Genomic DNA, 23,414 nt, shown 5'->3' with positions numbered 1-23,414 from the left:
TCGCAAAGTGCCAACAAGGCAATGTAACCTGAATACTACAGTCCAATATAGAATATCTTCAATGTACTGTATCATTTGGCTATAATACCCTGCATACATTCAGTGCGCTGCCTGTGCTGTTCATAGTGCGCCCTGCGCTAATGAATGGCAGGAAAAGTCTAAGGCATATTGGTACACCATAGATTTTTCCAGGGTGCGGGTGCCCACAGAGAGGGCTCCGAGTGCCGCCTCTGGCACCCGTGCCACAGGTTCGCCATCACTGTTCTAGCAGAATTAGAAAAAGAGCAGCCGATCTAGCATTAAACGTTACTGCATTGGCTGAAGCATCAGAGATAAAATCTACTGCTTTAAAGATCATGGGAAAAACTGCTAATAGTTGATCCCTGGAAGTCTTATTCTGGATATGCATTTCCAACTCCATAGTTTTAAAGATCTATCCGTGGAAGTGGTGGCTATATTTTGTTGGAAGCCTTGGGTAGAAGCCTCCCATAGTTTCTTAAAGAGTAACATTTTAAACTTTTAATAAACTTCTGGGGAAAATGTCCCTAATAATCCTTTATGTAATATACTTTATTATTGCATTTTGAATAGAGATATTCTCCCCCCCCCGCCCCCCCAAAGTGCACCTTCCCCTGTGTGCTTAAAATCAACTTTGCTGTACACCATTCTCAGCAGTGTACAGATGACTGGTATGAATGGGGGTATTACTGCGCTGAGTACGAGCAGGAGTGCACATTGATGCTCCTGCCTGTGCCCCCCCCCCCCCCGCGAGGTTTACTAAATGCTGGCATAGTACAGGTGTACCCTGTACCCACGTGCTATGCCAGGATTAGCTGAGTGGAGCGGCTCCTGCCTGCTTAGCTAAGCTAAAAGCTTACTTATTAATTATGCATTCATCTCCTACACACTTAACCATATGTAATATTTAAAATTCAAACCATTATTTCTGAATGATATTTCAATTCCAAATCGTTTCCACAGCAAAAACAGATTTGTTTGCACCCCAAAGTCAGAGCCAGACGTCACAACATTGTGACAATTTACTTTATTATATAGCTATACAGGAAAATCTCATACAGTTCACTATCAATGGGATTACAAAAGTAATCAGTGGGATTAATTTGCAGAAACAAAAAAAAAAAAAAAAGATTTGCATTGATTTCAATTTTCATATTTTTTTTCCAGTTTTTATAAAAAAAAAAAAAAATCAAAGCAATTACAGTCCCAATCAGAACCACCAGACAACCAACAAAATAAAAATGCACTACAATATTATTTTATTTTGTTACAGAATAATCTATATCAGTACAGGTTGCAGGAAGAAAAAAAATGTAGTGCTATATACAAAGTGTTAGCTTTTTGTCTTTATATATTTTTTTGTTTAACCGTTCTTTACAAATTTGGATCAGAATGAATGATTTTAAGACCAAATACCTACAAAGCACTGAGTCTGGGGAAATAAACAAAATCATCTGATTAAAATGAGGCTGAAGAAGAAATAAATCCATGGAGTATCTGAGTATTGTACATAGAGCGCCAGGTCAACCCGCGACTTTGTGTGTTCCAAAAGGCAAAAGCGACGTCTAGTAATATTGTCCTATGACACTACGCCAATCTATGGTTAGATTCTATAATAATGCATTTTATATCTTTTATTTTTTTAATTAAATATATCCTACACATATTTGTTTGTAATTTTCAACCAGGAAGACTTTCCTCCCTAGTGGAAAAAAAAAAATATATAAAAAAATGTTTATATATCTTTACAGTTTATTTTTTTTAAATGAACTATAGCGTCATGCTTTAGTGCTGTGCAAATTCATTATAGCATGTCTTAAATTATCCGCTGTGAAATGACAAAAATGGCGTCTTGGCTTTCTCGTCGGAATCTGAATATCCTCGCAAGCACTAGTATAAATGCAAATTACATAAAGAAATATAACAAAAAAAAAAAAAAGGGAATAAAACTAGTACTATAGTTGAGAGCTGTTGTCTTCGGGGAGCCGCTTACTGGTTTAGGCATGAGATCAGGCGGCAGGTTACGGATGAGTATTTTTGTAATTTCCTCACGTCGGATATTAAAACATTGATTGATTAATAAATGACATCTGCTACTATCTCTGCACGATAAGAAGAAAGGCTTATGGACTACAGGAAAATTAACCCTCCCACATTAAGGCTAGGAAAGGCACTCCTCTCGTATGCTTGGTATGAGCATGCATGCAACGGTATGCGCGAGATAAGAGTGCACCAATTGTACATACGCAACGACTCTCCAGAGCCCCCTGCAGAGTGCTTTCAGATTACAGGCACGTTTTAGCTTTGTTCTTCACCGTATGGTCGAATCTCCTGGGACTACCTTGTGCCGCCACAGGCGGTCATTGCATTAGGCAGGAGTCGCTTTCTCTAATACTGTCGATTTCCGTTGGCTTCCAGTGTCGAGCGCGTCTTGTCGGTGGTTGTATCAAGTATGGCTACAGCTATCAGTTGTCGGCGACCAGATGGTAGTGCAACCTGCATAGAGACAGCCTAGAATCTGCGATCTATGCTGCAGCATGAACGAGTATTGTTGTAGAAGAGAACATATTGAATTTTTTTTTTTTTAACCCCTGGAGACTTAATGCATTAAAAATGGATATACTATAACATACTACAAAGTTACTCTGCAAGATAAACAAAAATAAAGGGCAAATCAGTATGAGAATGTCCTCCGTCTCTTGCCATGAAGAGAAATCTATGAGAGTGTCCATGTAATATATCACTTCTGTGGAGATTATGACAGGGTGTTGATCTAAGGTTCTCTGAAGCAATGGGTCTCCTCTATTCCAGCAGCATGATAGACAAGGACTATATTACATCACACTTTGCAGACACGTCGCCATTTACAGAATTACACAGCAATTGCTCTCTCCGGTCTTCTCGCGGTTCCTTTGACCTGGAAGGGAAAGGAAAACATGTGTCGTCAATGTCGGGATGAAACCGAGGAACATATAAGAGAGCATCAACATCGACAGAAAATCCTCATGAATGCTTGTCAAGAGGCTCCATGGCAAGATGCAGGATGAATGGCAACATCACCAGCTTTATGATCAAATTAAATTTACTACCAGGGGACATACAAGCTTTGGGCACGGGCCAGAAAATGGCAAATATATCACTAGGAACAGACGATGAAGAAAGCACTGTTCTCCTTGAGCTGGGTAATACAATAGCATACAGTATGCTCTTAAAGAGGACCCTTCACCTGTTTAGCCCTAGTCCAATTAGGGTCTTACCTTATAAGGCGGCCCCCAATGATCTTTTTTCCAAAAGCTAATTCTCCCTGGCTATGATTGGATGCGCTCACAGCGAGGGAGAAGAGAACCGCTCCAGTCTCCGCCTAGTATAACCAAGTCAGCTAATTATAATATAAGGCGCCGAAATCAACGGGGGACAACAGCAGACGAATGCTGTTGAAAAAAAATACAACAAAAGTGCGATGACATCAGTGGGGGCCGCCCTATAAGGTAAGACCCTAAATAGACTAGGGCTAAACAGATGAAAGGTCCTCTTTAAGCTCCCTCTAGTGGTGGCAGGTGGCAACCAGAATTTTATCATTTAAAGGAGTTCTCTGAGACTTACTTTCTGATAACCTATCCTTGAGAAAACAGCAGATTGTAAAGGGGTGCCAGGTGTCAGATCTCTGCTGAAGACCTGACGTACCAGAAAAGCCCCTCTCCTGACATCTTTGTTTTAGTAAATACTTTTGTTCCTCATAAAATAACAATTCTCCACATCTTTCCTTAGAACTCTGCACTGCAACATTCTTGTTATTCTTCCTAGAAATTTTTAAATAAATTGACCATTGACAGTCACCAGTGAGAGACCCTGACACCGTACATTCAGCGCTGACAATCTCAGACTGTACACATATCCTTTGGACAAGGGGAGTGTTGACACCCAGGTGTAAATTTCTTCCAATATTTCCAGAAGGAATAACAGAGGAATGCTAAATTCTAAGAATAGACGCTCCAGAATTCCTAATCCATGGAAAATACAAGTAATTACCAAAACAAACATATCTGGAGAGGTGACTGTTCCTCTTTAACCCCTTGACACATAATGCCATACATGTATTAGCGTTCAGGGGATGTATGGAGCGGGGCTGACATGTTAAGCCCCATATGCAGTTGCTGGCTGTATAATAAAGCAGACACCTGGCGGCAAATGATACAAATGAGAGATAACAGGCATCACCACGGTTACACATTTCAGTTTATTGGAAAATACCTATTGTGAATCAGACATTTGCTTAAATGGTCACTAACCTTTCACCCAATATTAGCATAAATCAATACTACAGAAGAATAAAAGAAACTGTGTAATATATCTTATCAGAGAAAAATGCCTTTCTTCCACTTGTCAGCCAAACTGCTAAAACTGCAAGAGTCAAGTCATATAATGCCAGATACAGTGTTGTTCCTCATGTACATCTACAACAGCTTATCCAGAAGGCATTTCAATTGGTCTTCATTCAAAATATGGAATCCTTTTTTGTGTACAGAGCTGACATGCTGTAGAAGCAGCCGATGGATTTTCTGTCTTTTCCATCATCTGAGGAGCAGACAGACTCCTTATCTTTGCTCTCTGTCATTATAAACACTCATAGCTCAGTTCTTATCTTACTAATAAGAATGTGGCTTCAATATGTGTTTATGACCTCTTAGTAGTTTAGAGAAGTTTTTTTTTAGATGACACAAAGGGAAAGTACAAGTCACACAGCTAGAAAAACTGTTAAAGGGGTTGTCCGGGTTCACAGCTTCTGCCCGGCAGTGTGTTCGGTGACGTCACCGGCTGTGATGGGCGTGCTTTAGCGCTGCCCTAGCCGTTTTACTTGCTAGGGCAGCGCTAAAGCCCGCCCATCAGTGCTGGTGACGTCACCAGGCTTCCTGGCAGCCCCATGGAGAGCCCGGTTCTCCAAAAAATGCCTTTGCCCAGCGCAATTTAGCGCAGGGCAAAGAAGAGCATCGGAGCATGAACTGCTCTGATGCTCAAGTCAGGGGGGCTGCCTGGGTGAAAATGAGGATATGTCCGGGTCTTTAAACCTTTGAGACAGAACAGCTCAATAATTAAAATAAAGGGCAATTGAACATATGATTTTTAGCCAAAAATGAGTAAATGTAATTTTGTTAACGTGCAATCGTTAACAAAAATTGCTACCAAAGTGTACATAGCCTTTAAATCCTACCACCGACTGACTACATGCTTCTTGCCTATAGAGCAACGGCCACAAATAGTCAAAATGGACCTATGTCTAGACAAGCTGCTCTATTGTCGCACAGCTTTTAAAAGAAAACCTGTCAATGCTCCTGACTTGTTTATTTTAGAAAATAATCATATTTCCCATAGTATAACAATTCTGCAGCATCTCTTCTTATAACCGTGTATTTTATGTTGTGCCATTTCAGTACTTCCTACTAGAAATGTATGACTAAATTTCCAACTGAGTGTTCCCAGCTGTGGGTGCATCCCTACACTCTGATGCCGTCCACTCACTGCCAAACTGTGTAAGAGACCCCCCCCGACTGGTAGAATAGTAACGCCTAGCTGTCTATTATTTATAAATTCCTAGGAGGTGTAACAGAGGAACAGCACAATGCAGATCTATAGGTAAAAAATGCTCCACAGTTGTTATTTTATACAGATTCCCATCTTGGAGCTACATTAGAAAACTGCAGTATTTGCCGGTCCCTAATATACAAGCAGTGGAATATACAGCTCTGAGGAACTTGCCTCTCCGTCACCTGTCAGCATCTCTTAAGATCTAGAAAATAATGTTACTAAGACTTTATAAAAACCTGAGAAAAGAGTAAAGAGTGGTGATTGTGGCAGTTCATTTGGCCATGTGAGCGCCTGTCACCGCTCCATGAAGGGGCTGCCCTTTCTGCAAAATGCCTTGTTAAAGTTCAGCAAGTAAATTAGACGCTACTCGCAGGGAATCGTGCCGGCAACTTAATGCTGGGGAAATGTCAAGTTACTTATCAGTCTAGAATGTTAACTACAAATGAATATTAAATATTAGAAATTACCAAATAAATGGGAAATAATGAAGCGGAAAATGAGGCTCATGTGCTGCATGGAGAGAAGGCTGGAGGCGCCATGATGAGAACAAAAATCACACTCCTGTAACTGTCTCTCTGGTCCCAGCAGAGAACTGTCACGGATCTGGATCCATGTCTTTAGTCATAGATTTGTGTAAAGGGGGAAATGCACCGGGACCACTTAAAGGGATTATTCCCATCTGAGACAATAGGGGGCATATCGCCAGGATATGTCCCCAATGTCTGATAGGTGCGGGTCCCACCTCTATATCGAGAATGGAGCGAGGAGAGTGGTGGCTGGAGGCCACCCGGATCTGGCCACCAACAAGCGCTCCCCCCAAAGCAGTGAATGGGAGCACACCGCACTCATTCATTTCTATGGGGCCAACAAGAATAGCCGAGGGCAGCTGTGCATGCGCAGTGCGCCCTCCACAACTTTCGGGGCTCCATTCTTGATATAGGTGCATGTCTCAGAGGTGGGACCCGCACCTATAAGACAATGGAGGCAAATCCTAGGAAAACCCCTTTAACTCTTAAAATAGCTTTAGGTCTAAAGTTTGCACCATACCGGAGATGTGACATAGGAAGGGTGGTGGTGGGAGGGGGGGGGGGGTTGGGTATGGTATGCCAGATAGTGCCCCGCTACCTTGTGATAACATTTATGTAGAGCTCATAGTGATACGCCTGTCGCCAACAGTCCCATCTAAATGAGAGCTTTCTGCAGCCAGACATTGACCTTCAGCTCATAATTACAAATACATCAGCCAAGTCTCGCTGCGAAGATTTCAAGCTGTGTTCTCATATTATTTTATTCCTCATCCCGAGGTTGCAATAACGCCTGTACAAGCATCACAGACACCTGCTGTCACGGTCTCTCCTGTGACAGAGGTCAGAAGATCTGAGAGACTGGCTGCACGTGATCTGACAGCCTCTCTGGTTTTACTTGCTTCTGTGTTGTTGTTGGGTATGACCACACCTCTGGTCTCAGGTGTAGCTTAAGTGGTCATTCCGAACTCCTCTATTGAGTCTGGCCTTACCCATCATGCTAATGTGGTTGATAGCTACTTTCAGGTTGTGAAGAGCTGGTGTCTGGTTCTCCTCTGAGTTCCTGCTCGTCTGCATACCTTGGAGTTAAGTATCTTTTTCCCCTACCTTTTGGTATTAGGCCTGAGGGAGTCTCCTGTTCCTTCAGCTGGGAAGGAACAAGTTATCCATTGTCCTGACACTATTTCCAGGGACCTTTAGGGTCAGATAGGGCCCTAGGTTCCAGTGTATGAATATTCCTACCATCAAGGTCTGTTCATACTTATAGTAGTCAGGGCTCAGTTTAGGGATTCTGGTGACCTTTTTCCCCCTTTTCCCTACTTTCCAGGCCTAGTACCTTTTCCCTTCCCTCTTGTGGTCGGTGTGGAGTTATCTTCCCACATTGTGCCTTGACACCTGCACAGGAAACTTTTAACTTTCTACAAACAGTCTCATGCGTATTACTACACACGTGACGTTGTTTGGTCTGGAGCGCTGTATCAGAGCGCTGTATCTTTGATCTGGATCCAGCATGGGCAGCATGAACTGAAAAAGCCTCCCAGCGCTGCAGACTGGCTCCTGCTGTAACAGCTGGCATTAGAGTTAACTGTGATGCCTGCTGCTTAACTCCCTAGATACCATGGTCAACACCGACAGCAGCATCTAGGCCAGGCATCCTCAAACTGCGGCCCTCCAGCTGTTGTAAAACTACAAATCCCACAATGCCCTGCTTTAGGCTGATACCTGTAGGCTGTTCGGGCAACAGCTGGAGGGCCGCAGTTTGAGGATGCCTGATCTAGGCAATTGGAAAGACAGGGCTCCCTCTGCCACCATCGGACTGACATGATTGTATGTCTATTAGACTGTACAACAGACTGTCACTGGAACAGGGAGGCTATAATGCACTGGTATACAAGGTACATGAGAGAGAGTGAGAGAGAGAGATCATAAAGAGAACGTTATTTAATCCTCTCCGTGAACAGTGCACAAAAAAAGGCAAAATGTACAGTACATGTACAGCACACAGGCGCGCGCTCACAGGAACGGAAGGTAAGCGAGTGGATCTCCAGCTTGCCAGCGGCGATCGCTCGCTGGCAGGCTGGAGATGTGATTTTTTTAACCCCTAACAGGTATATTAGACGCTGTTTTGATAACAGCGTCTAATATACCTGCTACCTGGTCCTCTGGTGGTCCCTTTTGTTTGGATCGACCACCAGAGGACACAGGCAGCTCAGTAAAGTAGCACCAAACACCACTACACTACACTCCCCCTGTCACTTATTAACCCTTTATGAACCACTGATCACCCCATATAGACTCCCTGATCACCCCCCTGTCATTGATCACCCCCCTGTAAGGCTCCATTCAGAGGTCCGTATGATTTTTACGGATCCATGTATACATGGATCGGATCCGCAAAACGCATACGGACGTCTGAATGGAGCCTTACAGGGGGGTGATCAATGACAAGGGGGTGATCACGCATATAGACTTCCTGATCACTTCCCTGTCATTGATCACCACCCTGTCATTGATCACCCCCCTGTAAGGCTCCATTCAGACGTCCGTATGATTTTTACGGATCCACCGATACATGGATCGGATCCGCAAAACACATACGGACGTCTGAATGGAGCCTTACAGGGGGGTGATCAATGACAAGGGGGTGATCACGCATATAGACTTCCTGATCACTTCCCTGTCATTGATCACCCCCCTGTAAGGCTCCATTCAGACGTCCGTATGCGTTTTGCGGATCCGATCCATGTATCCGTGGATCCGTAAAAAATCATACGGACGTCTGAATGGAGCCTTACAGGGGGGTGATCACCCATATAGACTCCCTGATCACCCCCCTGTCAGGCTCCATTCAGACGTTCGTATGCGTTTTGCGGATCCGATCCATGTATCCTTGGATCCGTAAAAAATCATACGGACGTCTGAATGGAGCCTTACAGGGGGGTGATCAATGACAGGGGGGTGATCACCCCATATAGACTCCCTGATCACCCCCCTGTCATTGATCACCCCCTGTAAGGCTCCATTCAGACGTCCGTATGCGTTTTGCGGATCCGATCCATGTATCCGTGGATCCGTAAAAAATCATTCGGACGTCTGAATGGAGCCTTACAGGGGGGTGATCAATGACAGGGGGGTGATCACCCCATATAGACTCCCTGATCAATGACAGGGGGGTGATCAGGGAGTCTATATGGGGTGATCACCCCCCTGTCATTGATCACCCCCCTGTCATTGATCACCCCCCTGTAAGGCTCCATTCAGACATTTTTTTGGGCCCAAGTTAGCGGAATTTTTTTTTTTGTTTTTGTTTTTTCTTGCTAAGTCTCATATTCCACTAACTTGTGTAAAAAAATAAAATCTCACATGAACTCACCATACCCCTCACGGAATCCAAATGCGTAAATTTTTTTAGACATTTATATTCCAGACTTCTTCTCACGCTTTAGGGCCCCTAAAATGCCAGGGCAGTATAAATACCCCACATGTGACCCCATTTCGGAAAGAAGACACCCCATGGTATTCCGTGAGGGGCATATTGAGTCCATGAAAGATTGAAATTTTTGTCCCAAGTTAGCGGAAAGGGAGACTTTGTGAGAAAATACAAAAAAAATCCAATTTCCGCTAACTTGTGCCAAAAAAAAAAATTCTAGGAACTCGCCATGCCCCTCACGGAATACCTTGGGGTGTCTTCTTTCCAAAATGGGGTCACATGTGGGGTATTTATACTGCCCTGGCATGTTAGGGGCCCGAAAGCGTGAGAAGTCTGGGATCCAAATGTCTAAAAATGCCCTCCTAAAAGGAATTTGGGCCGCTTTGCGCATCTAGGCTGCAAAAAAGTGTCACACATGTGGTATCGCCGTACTCAGGAGAAGTTGGGGAATGTGTTTTGGGGTGTCATTTTACATATACCCATGCTGGGTGAGATAAATATCTTGGTCAAATGCCAACTTTGTATAAAAAAAATTGGAAAAGTTGTCTTTTGCCAAGATATTTCTCTCACCCAGCATGGGTATATGTAAAATGACACCCCAAAAAACATTCCCCAACTTCTCCTGAGCACGGCGATACCAGATGTGTGACACTTTTTTGCAGCCTAGGTGGGCAAAGGGACCCACATTTCAAAGTGCACCTTTCGGATTTCGCAGGCCATTTTTTACACATTTTGATTGCAAAGTTCTTCTCACACATATGGACCCCTAAATTGCCAGGGCAGTATAACTACGCCACAAGTGACCCCATTTTGGAAAGAAGACACCCCAAGGTATTCCGTGAGAGGCATGGCGAGTTCCTAGAATTTTTTATCGCAAGTTAGTGGAATATGAGACTTTGTAAGAAAAATAAAAAAAATCATCATTTTCCGCTAACTTGTGACAAAAAATAAAAAGTTCTATGAACTCACTATGCCCATCAGCGAAAACCTTAGGGTGTCTACTTTCTGAAATGGGGTAATTTGTGGGGTTTCTCTACTGTCTGGGCATTGTAGAACCTCAGGAAACATGACAGGTGCTCAGAAAGTCAGAGCTGCTTCAAAAAGCGGAAATTCACATTTTTGTACCATAGTTTGTAAACGCTATAACTTTTACCCAAACCATTTTTTTTTGCCCAAACATTTTTTTTTTTATCAAAGACATGTAGAACCGTAAATTTAGTGAAAAATGTATATATGGATGTCGTTTTTTTTGCAAAATTTTACAGCTGAAAGTGAAAAATGTCATTTTATTGCAAAGAAATCGTTAAATTTCGATTAATAACAAAGAAAGTAAAAATGTCAGCAGCAATGAAATACCACCAAATGAAAGCTCTATTAGTGAGAAGAAAAGGAGGTAAAATTCATTTGGGTGGTAAGTTGCATGACCGAGCGATAAACGGTGAAAGTAGTGTAGTGCAGAAGTGTAAAAAGTGGCCTGGTCATTAAGGGGGTTTCAGCTAGCGGGGTTAAAGTGGTTAAAGAGCATTCGGCTCTTGGAATGTGGTGACATAATGGGATGCAATGTTATTGTGCAAAGGTAGTAAACAAAAAACACATAAAAACTATATGTGTTGGTATCACAATAATCATACTGACCCATAGAATAATAGTAACATGCTAGCTCTGCCACACAATGAACATTGGAACATGCTAGTTATGCGCACAGTGATCATCATAATTTTAAAGTGCAAAAAACAACGGCAGAACAGTTTTTGCCCCTATCACCCCAAAGTGTTGTCATCCCAAAAATTAAATTGGCCACGCAAAAAAAAAACAATCCCTCATATGGTACCTCTGCCATCATCCTGAATACTCACCAATGCTCCCCAGATACTGAGCTTATGAGCATCTGTCAGCAGATTTGTCCCTATGACACCGGCTGACCTGTTACATGTGCGCTTGGCAGCTGAAGACATCTGTGTTGGTCCCATGTTCATATGTGCCCGCATTGCTGAGAAAGGTAATATCTTAATATATGCAAATGAGCCTCTAGGAGCAACGGGGGCGTTGTCATTACACCTAAAAACTCTGCTCTCTCTGCAACTGCCGCGTCATCTGCACTTTAATTGACAGAGCCAGGGCTCCAGATGGCGACCGACTTAGAATGTACAAATACAGGAGGCGGGTGCCGGCACCCGACCTCTATGACAGGGAGCTGCGATCAGCGGCAGTTAAGTTAACCCTTCAGGTGCGGTACCTGAGGGGTTAACTGTCACTGATCGCAGCTCCCTGTCAGAGGTCGGGTGCCGGCACCCGCCTCCTGCATTTGTATTAACAGCTCAGTTATCTTCATTGGTGGCGCAGTGGCCACAGCCCCCCCCCCCAGTATAAGAAACATGGTGCACCCCCCCCCCGTATAAAACATTGGTGGCACGGTGCGCCCCCCCCCCCCCAGTATAAGAAACATTGGTGGCACAGTGTGCCCCCCCCCCATATAAGAAACATTGGTGGCACAGTGGGAAGTGCCAATGAGGGTTAAAAATAAAAAATTAACTCACCTCCTCCAATTGATCGCGTAGCTGCCGGTCTCCTGTTCTTTCTTCAGGACCTGTGGTGACGTCACTGAGCTCATCACATGGTCCATTACCATAGTGATGGATCATGTGATGAGCACAGTGATGTCACCACAGGACCTTTGACAGGTCCAGAAGAAAGAACAGGAGACGATCAATTGGAGGAGGTGAGTTAATTATTTTTTAACCCTCATTGGCACTGCCCACTGCGCCACCAATGTTTTTTTATATTGAGGGGGGGGGGAGCACTGCGCCACCAATGTTTATTATACTGGGGTGTTGGGGGGGCGCACTGCGCCACCAATGTTTATTATACTGGGGTGTATATAATGTTTATTATATTGACCTTCTACTAAGCATTCTGTATTAAAGAATGCTATTATTTTTCCTTATAACCATGTTATAAGGGAAAATAATACAGTTGCGATTTTCACGCAGCCCCATTAACTTCTATGGGGCCTGCGTTACGTGAAAAACGCACAACATAGAGCATGCTGCGATTTTCACGCAACGCACAAGTGATGCGTGAAAATCACCGCTCATGTGCACAGCCCTATAGAAGTGAATGGGTCCGGATTTAGTGCGGGTGCATTCCGGATCTGGCACTAATACATTCCTATGGGGAAAAATGCTGGATCCGGCATTCAGGCAAATCTTCAGTTTTTTTCGCCGGAGATAAAACCGTAGCATGCTGCGGTTTTATATTTTGCCTGATCAGTCAAAATGACTGAACTGAAGACATCCTGATGCATCCTGAACGGATTGCTCTCTATTCAGAATGCATGGTGATATGCCTGATCAGTTCTTTTCCGGTATGGAGCCCCTAGGACGGAACTCTATGCTGGAAATGAAAAACGCTAGTGTGAAAGTACCCTAAAATACTAAGTTTAAATCCCCCCTTTCCCAATTTTACATATAAAATATATAAACAATAAATAAATAATCATATTACAAAGCGCTGTCCAAACTATTAGATTATTAAAAAATATCTCCTATGCGGTGAGCATTTGCCATTTTTTTGTCACCTTGTCACCCCAAAAATAGGATAGGACTGTTCTATTATGGGCCGAACGTTTCATAAAATGCGAAATGCACGTGGCTTTTTTTTGGTGTTTTTTTTTGCGCGGTATTGAGTATCGCAATACTTTTTTATAGTGACGAAAGCAAATCAAAATTTTGGTATCAAAACAACCCTACGCCGATCTGATTGGCGTAGCGTTGTCACGATACCAAAAATTTGATTCGGTTTCGATTTGGCGACTAAAAATTTGATTTGGCTCCTAAATTTTTCAGTTCAGGAGCCAATGGCTACTAGGTATTTTTTTTTGTCCGGAGCACCTAGAGCCAGGCACCGAGATCACACCCGGAGCCGACTTCTCCTAAAGTCAATCAAAGTGGAGCGGGCATGGCACTTGCAGAGAGAGCAGAGCCTCTAGGTGTAATGACAATGCCCCCGTTGCTCCTAGAGGCTCATTTGCATATATTAAAACATCATTTTTCTTAGCAATGCGGGCACATATGAACATGGGACCAACACAGATGCCTTCAGCTGCCAAGCGCACATGTAACAGGTCAGCCAGTGTCAAACGCTGTAAAACAACAAAAGCAATAATACTCATCTTACCACTCCCAACACTTGCGTGCTGAAGCTTTCTTGGTTCTCCACAGGACTCGGCAATGAAGAGCCTACATGACACACGACTGCTGCAGGCCCCCCCTGGTAGCAGTGGTGACCTCAGTGGTATCAACACCTCATTGCTGGACCAGGAAGAACAGAGTCCAACGGGGGAGCAGGAAAACGTAGGCATCAGAACGGCAAGGTGAGTATTACTCTGGTATTTTACACACGCGTAAGAGGTTTTGAAAATGTTAATGGTGTCAGGCAACCTCTTTAAAGGGTTATACCCATCTTAAACAATCCACAGGAAATGTCCTAAATGTCCAATAGGTGCAGGTCTCAGAGTTGGGACTGCGGGAATCTACATTCTCCCACCACTGATTAGTGCCTTACAGCCACTGATGGTCTTTCATATAGGCATGTGACAACTGTCCTCCCATACTGAGCCGCCCCGGTTTGGATGGTCAATGCAATGTCCCATTTAGTAGGCAGCCTGAAGTTTCCCCTCGGGCTCCCCTCCAGCGTCCTGTGATGTGATCCAGCCTTTGTTAGGGAGATGTGATACATAAGATATGCTGACAATAGCCTAGTGTAGTACTATAGTGAAGCCATTGTCCACCACTGGAGTGTCAGGCCGTGCTAAGAAGTATTGCTCTCATTTACAATCTGACCATCTCCTGGCTGCACTTCTCATCACATACCTGAAGTTACTCAAAATTGTAATCCTAGCCTATAATGCAAACCTGGAATCTGGATACGCAGGTTCTAGGTGGCTTCACACCAGATTAAAGGATTAGGCCCAGGACTACGCAGGTAATAAGCAGCAAGCCTAGTACACAGAGGAAGCTACATAAAACACTGCGACTGGGGCAATGATTCATTACTAGTATTACTACAGTATTATCAGCCGCCTAATGTAAAAAGTAGGTGGTTACAGGGATAAACCCTTCAAATCGGGGCAATTATAAGATACCTTAATAAAAATAAACTAGTGCAAGCAAATACACTCACCCTAAGGCCCCTTTCACATGAGCGTGACTGATTCGGTCCGGATGCGTTCAGTTAAAAAAAGTTTTGTCTGCGATTGCATTCAGTTTTTTCCACGCGGGTGAAATGCGCATTGTGTTTTAGACGCACGTGATAAAAAACTGAAGGTATACAAACAACCTCTCTTAGCAACCATCAGTGAAAAACGCATTGCATCCGCACTTGCTTGCGGATGTGATGGGTTTTTCAAGCAGCCCCATTCACTTCTATGGGGCCAGCGTTGCGTAAAAAACGCAGAATATAATGCACAAGTGATGCGTGAAAAACAACGCTCATGTACACAGACCCATTGAAATAAATGGGTCCGGATTCAGTGCGGGCGCAATGCGTTCGCATCACGCATTGCACCCGTGCGGAAAACTCGCTCGTGTGAAAGGGGCCTAAGGGTGAAACCTGGGGCCAAAATTAAGTCTGCACTAGTACAGGCAATGCCGCACTTCTCAGTCAATAGCTTGGGCATTTGATCTTCATCTTATTAGAGAGTCTATTGGCATCTGCCTGGCACAGATAACTCTCAGCATACACAAGGCAGAATCTGTCATCTACATGTAGTGCCTAACCAGAGGAATAACTCAAAGCTCATGGGCCCCTATGCATTATCCGCAAAAGTTTCCTTTATCATATGCTATTTAAAATACTAGCATCTTTTCCGCCAGTGGGTCCACTCCGCTCCTTCAGACACCAAAGCCCACTGAGACCTCAATATCTGTATGGCCTATGATTACACCCCTGTGCCCAGTATTTAAAGGCTACAGACACTGTTGGGAGCATTTTTTAATGATTGCATTTTACTAATTTTAGGCTGAAAATCTTTTTTTTTATTGGTCTTTATTAAAAATGTTCAGCTGTTTCTGAGATACAAGGGTTAAAAATCAGTCTGTTTGAAAGCGGTCACAGTCTGACCTCATAAAAGACTCAAGTGTTTACGGATAAGACCTACACATGAGCCATTAGGTGACAGGTAGTGTTGAGCAAACTTGTGGTTTCAAGTTCCGTGTACAAGGTTTGGGTTTTTTAAGAATACCATTATGGATTCCGCTACCACAGACTATAAATTATGGTCCGTGGTAGCGGAATCCATAACGGAATTCTTAGAGAACCCGAACCTTGCACGCAGAACTTGAAACCACAAGATCCCTCAACATTAGTGATGGGATTCAAAGAAAACAGCCTGTGACAGCTCGCAAACAGACCGATTTTTAACCCATGTATCTCAGAAGCGGTTAAACATTCTGAATTTTTAGCCCCAAATAAGTAAAACGCAATCATTAAATAGCTTGTAAGCATTCAGTAGCTTGGAATTTTTGGGTATCTTATAGTGAAAACCACCAGTACACATCATGTGGAAAAGAAGAGTCTAGTAGAGATGGGTAATCCCAGTCGGTAATCTACATGCAGGTAAATTGTGTTCTAGACCAAGAATGCCAACACTGGACCCGCTGTAAAACCACTTACCTTGAGAATTTGGCTCTGGCAATGTCTCTCTGGCAACCAAGTGCATCACTGTTGTCTTGCCAAGGGGAAGTTTTAATGCTGTAGGAACAAAAAAGAAATGCATCAGCCTATTGTAGGGTAATATAATAATAATACATAGCGAGAAAGCCGCAACCAAACACATGAAATGTGATCTGACAGTAACACCATAGACACAAAAGCATGACCTGCGGGCAAATTCAACCTCAGCATTACAAACCCTGTGTACAGCAGCCTGCAATCTGTCAATGGGATGACTGACCGTAGAGAACAGCCTCCTGTCAGCAGCACATGAACGGAATGCAGGCTGGATTATGGCATGGAGCTGGACTTGTAGATGGACAGCTCATCTATTATGTAGTGGACACGTGGAGGATATCACCTCTCAGTGTACAAATGCTGCCGAGCACCGTGAGGTGTCGTGCTCAACGACAGGTGACGCCAACTACAATGCAGAGACTAGAGACTTATAACCTCACCGGCCACATCAGATGAGGTAATATTAGTGTTTTCGATTTTAGGTCCTTTGATTTCACACAGAGCTACGCCCATAAGCCACACCATTAAAACCAGTGCCTCAGTTCTCGAGGTTGATTTGATAGAAGTAGAAAAACTGGTAAGTGTATGGATCTTGTAGGGTGTTTCTCATATGTAGTGGTACCAAAAGGGGTCCAAGTAAAAACACCTGATGAACCGTCAACAGGGTCAAGCACGCCCAAGGCTCAGTGATGTCTGTGGGGAGTGAATTGTTCTCTTGATAGGCCTAGATAAAAAGATGCCCACAGATGTATGTAATGTGTGATGCGCTAACTGACCCACTACAAGGGGTCTGTCTGTGGTCGCAGTGATGGTCTGGTGAGGTTGTTTGAATTGTTAAAAGTCCAAACAGAGAGGAAGTTAAAGAGCCGGGACAGGAAGTAGAATACATTGAGTAAACAGAAGTAAGGGCAAGCTATAGCACTAGGTGCCTAGCAGCGCTGGGGTCCGAGGTTTGAATCCGACCAAGGACAACATCTGCATGGAGTTCGTATGTTCTCCCCGTGCTTGTGTGGGTTTCCTTCTGGGTTCTCCGGTTTCTTCCCACACGCCAAAGACATACTGATAGGAATCTAGACTGTGATGCCATTGGGGGAGAGTGTGATGCTAATGTGTGTAAAATGTTGCAGAATATAGTAGAGCTCTATAAGCAAGTATAATAGATAAATCTATGCCTGAAACGCGTAGGTGTGTACTGTATCATTTGCAGTTTGGTTAGTTTTTACTGGATGAAATAAAGACTGCATTTATCTAGAAAGTGGATGCTGGAATATACCTTCTTTTATTTCATTGGTCTGGGTCCCCAGACATTCCGTGCATCAAATTTGATGGTAGGGTCCCTTTAAAAGGATTTTCTGCTAAAATCTTGGTGCCAGATGCCACTGGACACCTTTAGAAGTCTTGCAGAGTCTATACCTTGATGGAACAGAGCTATCTGGGTAGAATCAGGAGACCTACACAACATTAGGCACGTGGTTGTAATGTTGGCTGACGAGTCATAGTTCATAATTGCTATTACCTCCGCGGCCACAAGATGGCGACATTGCACTGTGAGAATCTATGGCGTGGAGTACGTTTTGTCAGGATGAAAGGAGAAACCTTTGGTAATATCCCAATGAATTGTTTTCACCGCACAGAACAGAAGGCTGTGGACTGTATACAATACAAAACCAAGCTGATTACATTTAGAAGTGGATATGTGCTTCAAAGGGTCTGAAGTATGTGTAATATGAGCGCTGCACTAAGCATCTTCATGCAGGAAATCTCCTCTAGAAAACCACTGAAAGTAAAAGGCGTATGTGTCTGGTCTGCGTTCACACAAGTGATATCTGCAGTGTTACATCACATCCAGTAGGGGGCCAGCACTGCACCAAATCCTCTTACATACGGTGTGATGCAATGTGGCCACGATGAGGCCTCTGGGAGGCTTCTCCTGAATGTTTCCGTGTTATCTCACGATAACGTCAGGAATCTGCTGGGTGGACAGTAGGACTGCTGATGAAGCTTCAGTACCTCCTAAAGTCACATTGCCGTGGAGAAAGCGCCCTTGATAAATGAGTCGGAGAATGCATGGACTGCTGACCTGCTCCTCTTCCCAATCTGAAAGATACAAGACACCGTGATCAAAATTTATACACAGACATAACTGGTAAGACAGACGACTTCTTGTGTTAATAGGGTTGTCCGGCGTTGTAAGAAATGCTATAAAATAAAAACAGAACATTACTAACCTGTAACTCCCCAATGCTCCAGCAGTCCCCGCACAGTCACATGGCCTCTGCGATCTTATGAGGTGCATGCTAGCATCACCGCTAAGTCAAGAGAATAACTGCACTTGTCATGTGCAGGGACCTCCTGGAGCAAAGAGGATTCAAAGGGGTTGTTCCAGTTATATAAAAACTTGGACAACCCCTGTAAATGGCCTAAAATGAAGAATGGATTCTCACCCGTTTCCTCCTCTGTTCCAGTCATCACCGTTGCCCTTTGTTTTTCTGGCTGCAGCGGTGATGTTCTGTGTACACAGGTCACTGCTGCAGTCGATCACCGACCTCAGAAGAGATGTCCTGTGCATGCAGTGACTGGCTGTAGCAGACCATCACCGCTGCAGCCAAGAGGATAACATCAGCAGCAGGAGGATCAGAGTGCAGCGATTATAGATTAGCGATGTTTGTCGTCGTCCCCCCCAAAAGGCCTCTCTTTACACTGGCTACATTGACAGCATGTGACAGCTGCAGCCAATCACTGGCCTCAGCGGCACCCCACTAAGCTCTCGGGTAACTGTGTAGATTCCGGCACCACTGTACTGCAGCTCAGCTCCTATTCAGCTGGCGGCTGCTGCGAACAGCTGACAGATGGGGGTGCCGAGTGTCAGACCACCACCCATCTGGTATGGATGACCTATCCTGAGTACAGGTCATCAATATTTAAGTCCCAGAGAACCCCTTTAAGGTGTGAGAAGGTGGAGGACCTGTCAGCTGTTCTGGCGAGTATTTAGTTAATATCAGATTCCTTTTAAAATGATTGTGGAACAGTTTCTTATAAGTTTGCCTTGGGCTGTTCCTCTGTTATTCCTCCTTAACATGTATGAATAAATTAACAACTGAGCGTCATCATTCTCCTCCATGGGGTGTGTTCCTAAAACAAGTCTGGAACTGTTGACATGCCCCACTAGCAAAGGGGATGGTAATACCCATACATTTCCAAAAGGAATAACAGAGGAACAGCACGAGAAAGACTTCTAAGAAAAGATTCTCCAGAACTGCCATCAAAAGGAATACAAGTATTTACTAAATTCCCCAGCGCTAGCAAACCGCAACCAACCACACCGGCACATAAAGGCAGTTTCATTACGGAATTTAGCATGGAGAGACTTGGATGAAAAAGTACAGCACTTATGATCTCACAGGCGAGCGCTGATTTATTGTCACTTTCAACTCCGGGAATCAATGTCATGCAGTCCACGAAAGGAATTACTGACCCCACGTAGCACTGGAGGAATAAATACCGCATACACGACACAATTATGGATGCTGCTCAGACCCCAGACGGTTTTTATTTCGCACCTGACCTTATCGGTGACATCAGCCATGCAATCACCGCCTGATACTCTGGTGCTTGATTCACTCTGTCTGAACCCTACAGAACGGCCAAGGTGAAATTATAACAGGGGAGGGGAGAAAAGAAAGTTCCTGCCATCTGCAAAAAGTACCGGAGAAGTCTGAAAATCAGACGCAGGTTGACGTCAGCCCCAGAACTGAGAATACAGCTCAGCAGAAAGCGTGCGCAGCGTGGGATAAGTGGAGCGCTCATCCCGGCAGGAGTGATCAAAACAGGAGGAAGATTTATCACATTCATAAACAGAAATATGCTCCACGGCCATGCAGCGCACGGAAAATGGAGAGACGGGAGTGATCAATGTGGAAGGAGGGGTCCTTTGTGAACACGGCCCGAGACTCTCAGCTTAACGGGGCTGTCCAGGTTATTATAAAATATGGTTACCGGTAGGGACTGGGGTTAAAATAACAAACGTTCTAACCATAAGTTAAAACCTTCTCCGTTCCAGTCCATGGCTGCAGCAGTGATGTGCCTGCGGAAGCCAATCACTGACCTCAGAGGTCTCATGCCATAAACCACTAGGCCAGTAATTGGCTGCAGAGGTTACAGATAATATGGCTGCAGCGGCAGGGAAGATCGTAGCAGTGCAGCAGAGGGGTCGGAACCAATCAGCGTGACTTTTGTTAAACCCTTCCCTGCTTTTGAACTGTTTTTATTTCTTATTTTAATTCAGAGAATCCTATTAAAGGGGATGTCCCAAGATTTAAATGCATCCTCTAGCCACTTATCACAAGAAGGGGAGTCCTGTGTCCCGCTGTGTGAAGGGAGCGGCAGTCAAGCATTTCTATGGGACTGCAGGAGATAGTCGAGCACTGTACTTTGCAGTCTTCAGCAGTCCCATAGAATGACTACAATGGCAGCATGCATGCTTAACTGGTGCTCCAGTCATGAAAGGCAACAGAGGACCCCCATTCTTGTGATCGGTGGTAGTCCCAACATTCAGACCCCACTGATCAGACACGTATCCCCTCCTTCTGGATGGGAAGGGACTAGGACTGTCAGCTGCCAGAGGGAGAAGGAGACTGATTCTGTTCAGAGCCTGCCCCCAGCAGTGCAGATCAGCACCAAGGGGGAGGGACATGGAAGCCAAAAATCATGACAAATGCACTGTAAATCACTTTTATTAACATTTCTGGATTTTTTGTAAAGGATTCGTAGGATCATATTTACAGATTCTCCACGGTGGGCTGCGTGTCTTCTTTTAAAGAAGTTGTACAGGATTAGAATAACTGGGCTGCTTTCTTCTAGAAACATGGAACCCTGCCCGTGGGTTGTGTCTGATATTGTATCTTGGCTCCATTGTAGTGAATGTGACCGAGCTGCAATACCACACACAACCTGTTGACCGGTGTGGCACTGTTTTTGGAAGAAAGCAGCCATGTTTTTCTTTCCCTAGACGATCCCTTTTCTATTTAGCGTTGAGCCGACTGGCTGCAACATTAGGACATACTACAGCTCAGCTCCTCTATACTTTACACTGCAGCAATGCCCTCTCACACACCAGGTAGACTACATATAAAGAGCAGACTGCAGTACAGAAATAACCAAACAATTTTATACACCAAAGCAATAAAACAGAAAAAAGGCGAATATTAGGCAGAGCTCTCCCCAATCATACGAGACTGTGAACATGGAGAGCGGCTCTAATAGCTGGAGAGAGAATATCTGCAGGCGACGCATTATCCCATCTCATCAATTCTGCCTCGCGAGCTCAAGCAGCGCACAGACATGGATCAAGGGAAAATCCAAGTGCACAGTTCACTGTAAACATGTATGTGGAAGCAAATGTCACGCTATTATATGGTAATCATCGGCGATTCTCCTTTAAATAGAAACGGAAGGCAGCACAAATGGCTTTTTTGGGGGATTTTTACCTGTCACCTCAAAATCAATGTTTGGATGTAAACAGAAAAATAAATGAAATCTATTTAGCAAACACCCCCGGGGCTCTCTGGCATAATGACTGTACTAGAAGACAATGCACAAGTCTATGCTCGCCCCCACCGCCTGGCTTCAGCGACGTCTCTGCTGGTACAGGCTATACCACACACACACACTGGCACACAAGGTAGTGCCCTATACACCACAGGGAAATCATCCTTAGCGATTGCACCCTGGTACTACTTGTAGGTAAAGGGCTATTTAAAGGGGTGTCCACTAGGCTGATACTCTATGGAGCACAGCGACATAGGTTTGCAGACGGCACATATCTCTGAATACCTTTAACTAAAATGCTGCTGCTGACCTAAACAGAACAAAAAAGGCAACTAAACTGAGTTCAACCAGCGGCTTCATTTATGGTCTTAAAGAGGACCTGTCACCTCTCCTGACTTGCCCATTCATGTAAATAATTATATTCCACATGAATTGACAACTTTGGAACGTCTTTTGACTCTATACTGTGCCATATTTCTCTTACTCCTGCTAGAAGTTGATGGATAAAGGTACAGATGGGAGTTACCAGTTGGGGGTGTGCCCCAGCACAATCTGAGATTGTCCAATGAGAGCCGCCAGTAGCAAACCCCACCTGGTGGCATCCATCTGTACCTTTAGCCATAATTCTAGCAGGAATAATAGAAGAATAGCACAAAATATAGTCTAGGGATAAGCGATTCGACTTCGGATGAAACATCTGAAGTCGATTCGCATAAAACTTCGTTCCAATAGTATTGTCTCAGTTGAGCCGAAGTTATTGCTTTGCGAAGTCTCGCAAGACTTTGCGTAATAACTTCATAAATATTATTTGTACTGCAAAAAAACATTTCCCGAACTCTGGTTCGGTTCCAAGGTACCACTTGGAGCCGAACCAGAGTTCGGGAAATTGTTTTTTTACAGTACAAATAATTGATGAAGTCTCGCGAAGCAATAACTTCGGCTCATCTGAGCCAATACATTCTAATACTGTACTGGAGCTCCTGCTCTGTACAGTATTGGAACAAAGTTTTATGCTTATTGACTTCGGAGGTTTTATCCGAAGTAGATTCGCTCATCCCTAATAGAGTCATAAGGATAGATGGGGAGTGCAAGTAGTTAGGGCAGAGATCTCAAAACCTGACCAAAACGGTTCAGTTTCGATCACACAATCAGAATGCACCTGCTCCGTTAACATGTAGTTATGCGAAATCGAAACTGAACAAACCGGATCAGTCACTAAATACATTAAAAGTCAACGGATGACGGATCAGTTTTTTTTTAGGATCCTAAAAAACCTGCATCCGTCACCATTGACTTACATTGATTTTAGTGACGGATCTGTTTTTTTTCCCGTATTGATGAAGAGCTTGCAGCGGTTTTGTGTCCGTTCACAAGACGGAATGCTGACGGAACGAAGGACATCCTGAACGGATCTCTTTTCATTCAGAATGCACGGGGACAAAACTGAATCTTTTGGCTCAGGTTTTGAGATCCCCTGCCAGATCTCCAAACCGGAAAAACACAACGCAAGTGTGAAGGTAGCCTCACACCGATCCAACGCAGATACTCTGGTGGTCCTCCAGTGAACCAGCATGCATCTGCTA

General features: G+C 44.1%; 1 protein-coding gene across 1 annotated transcript in view; it reads right to left on the bottom strand.

Annotated features, from left to right (window-relative positions):
* Nucleotides 1–1,009: 1,009 nt before the first annotated feature.
* Nucleotides 1,010–23,414, bottom strand: part of UBL3 (ubiquitin like 3) — a 119,615-nt gene continuing 97,210 nt past the window's right edge. Inside the window, exons 3-5 of the mRNA XM_044284791.1 lie at nucleotides 18,295–18,381; nucleotides 16,228–16,305; nucleotides 1,010–2,935 (exon numbers count right to left, since the gene is read on the bottom strand). Of these exons, the coding sequence (XP_044140726.1) occupies nucleotides 2,883–2,935; nucleotides 16,228–16,305; nucleotides 18,295–18,381 (218 nt within the window). The 3' untranslated portion in view covers nucleotides 1,010–2,882. The remainder of the gene's footprint in view (nucleotides 2,936–16,227; nucleotides 16,306–18,294; nucleotides 18,382–23,414) is intronic.

The sequence above is a fragment of the Bufo gargarizans genome, chromosome 3 (assembly GCF_014858855.1).
Source record: "Bufo gargarizans isolate SCDJY-AF-19 chromosome 3, ASM1485885v1, whole genome shotgun sequence".
Lineage (NCBI taxonomy): Eukaryota > Metazoa > Chordata > Amphibia > Anura > Bufonidae > Bufo > Bufo gargarizans.
This window is presented reverse-complemented; position numbering and strand designations above follow the sequence as displayed.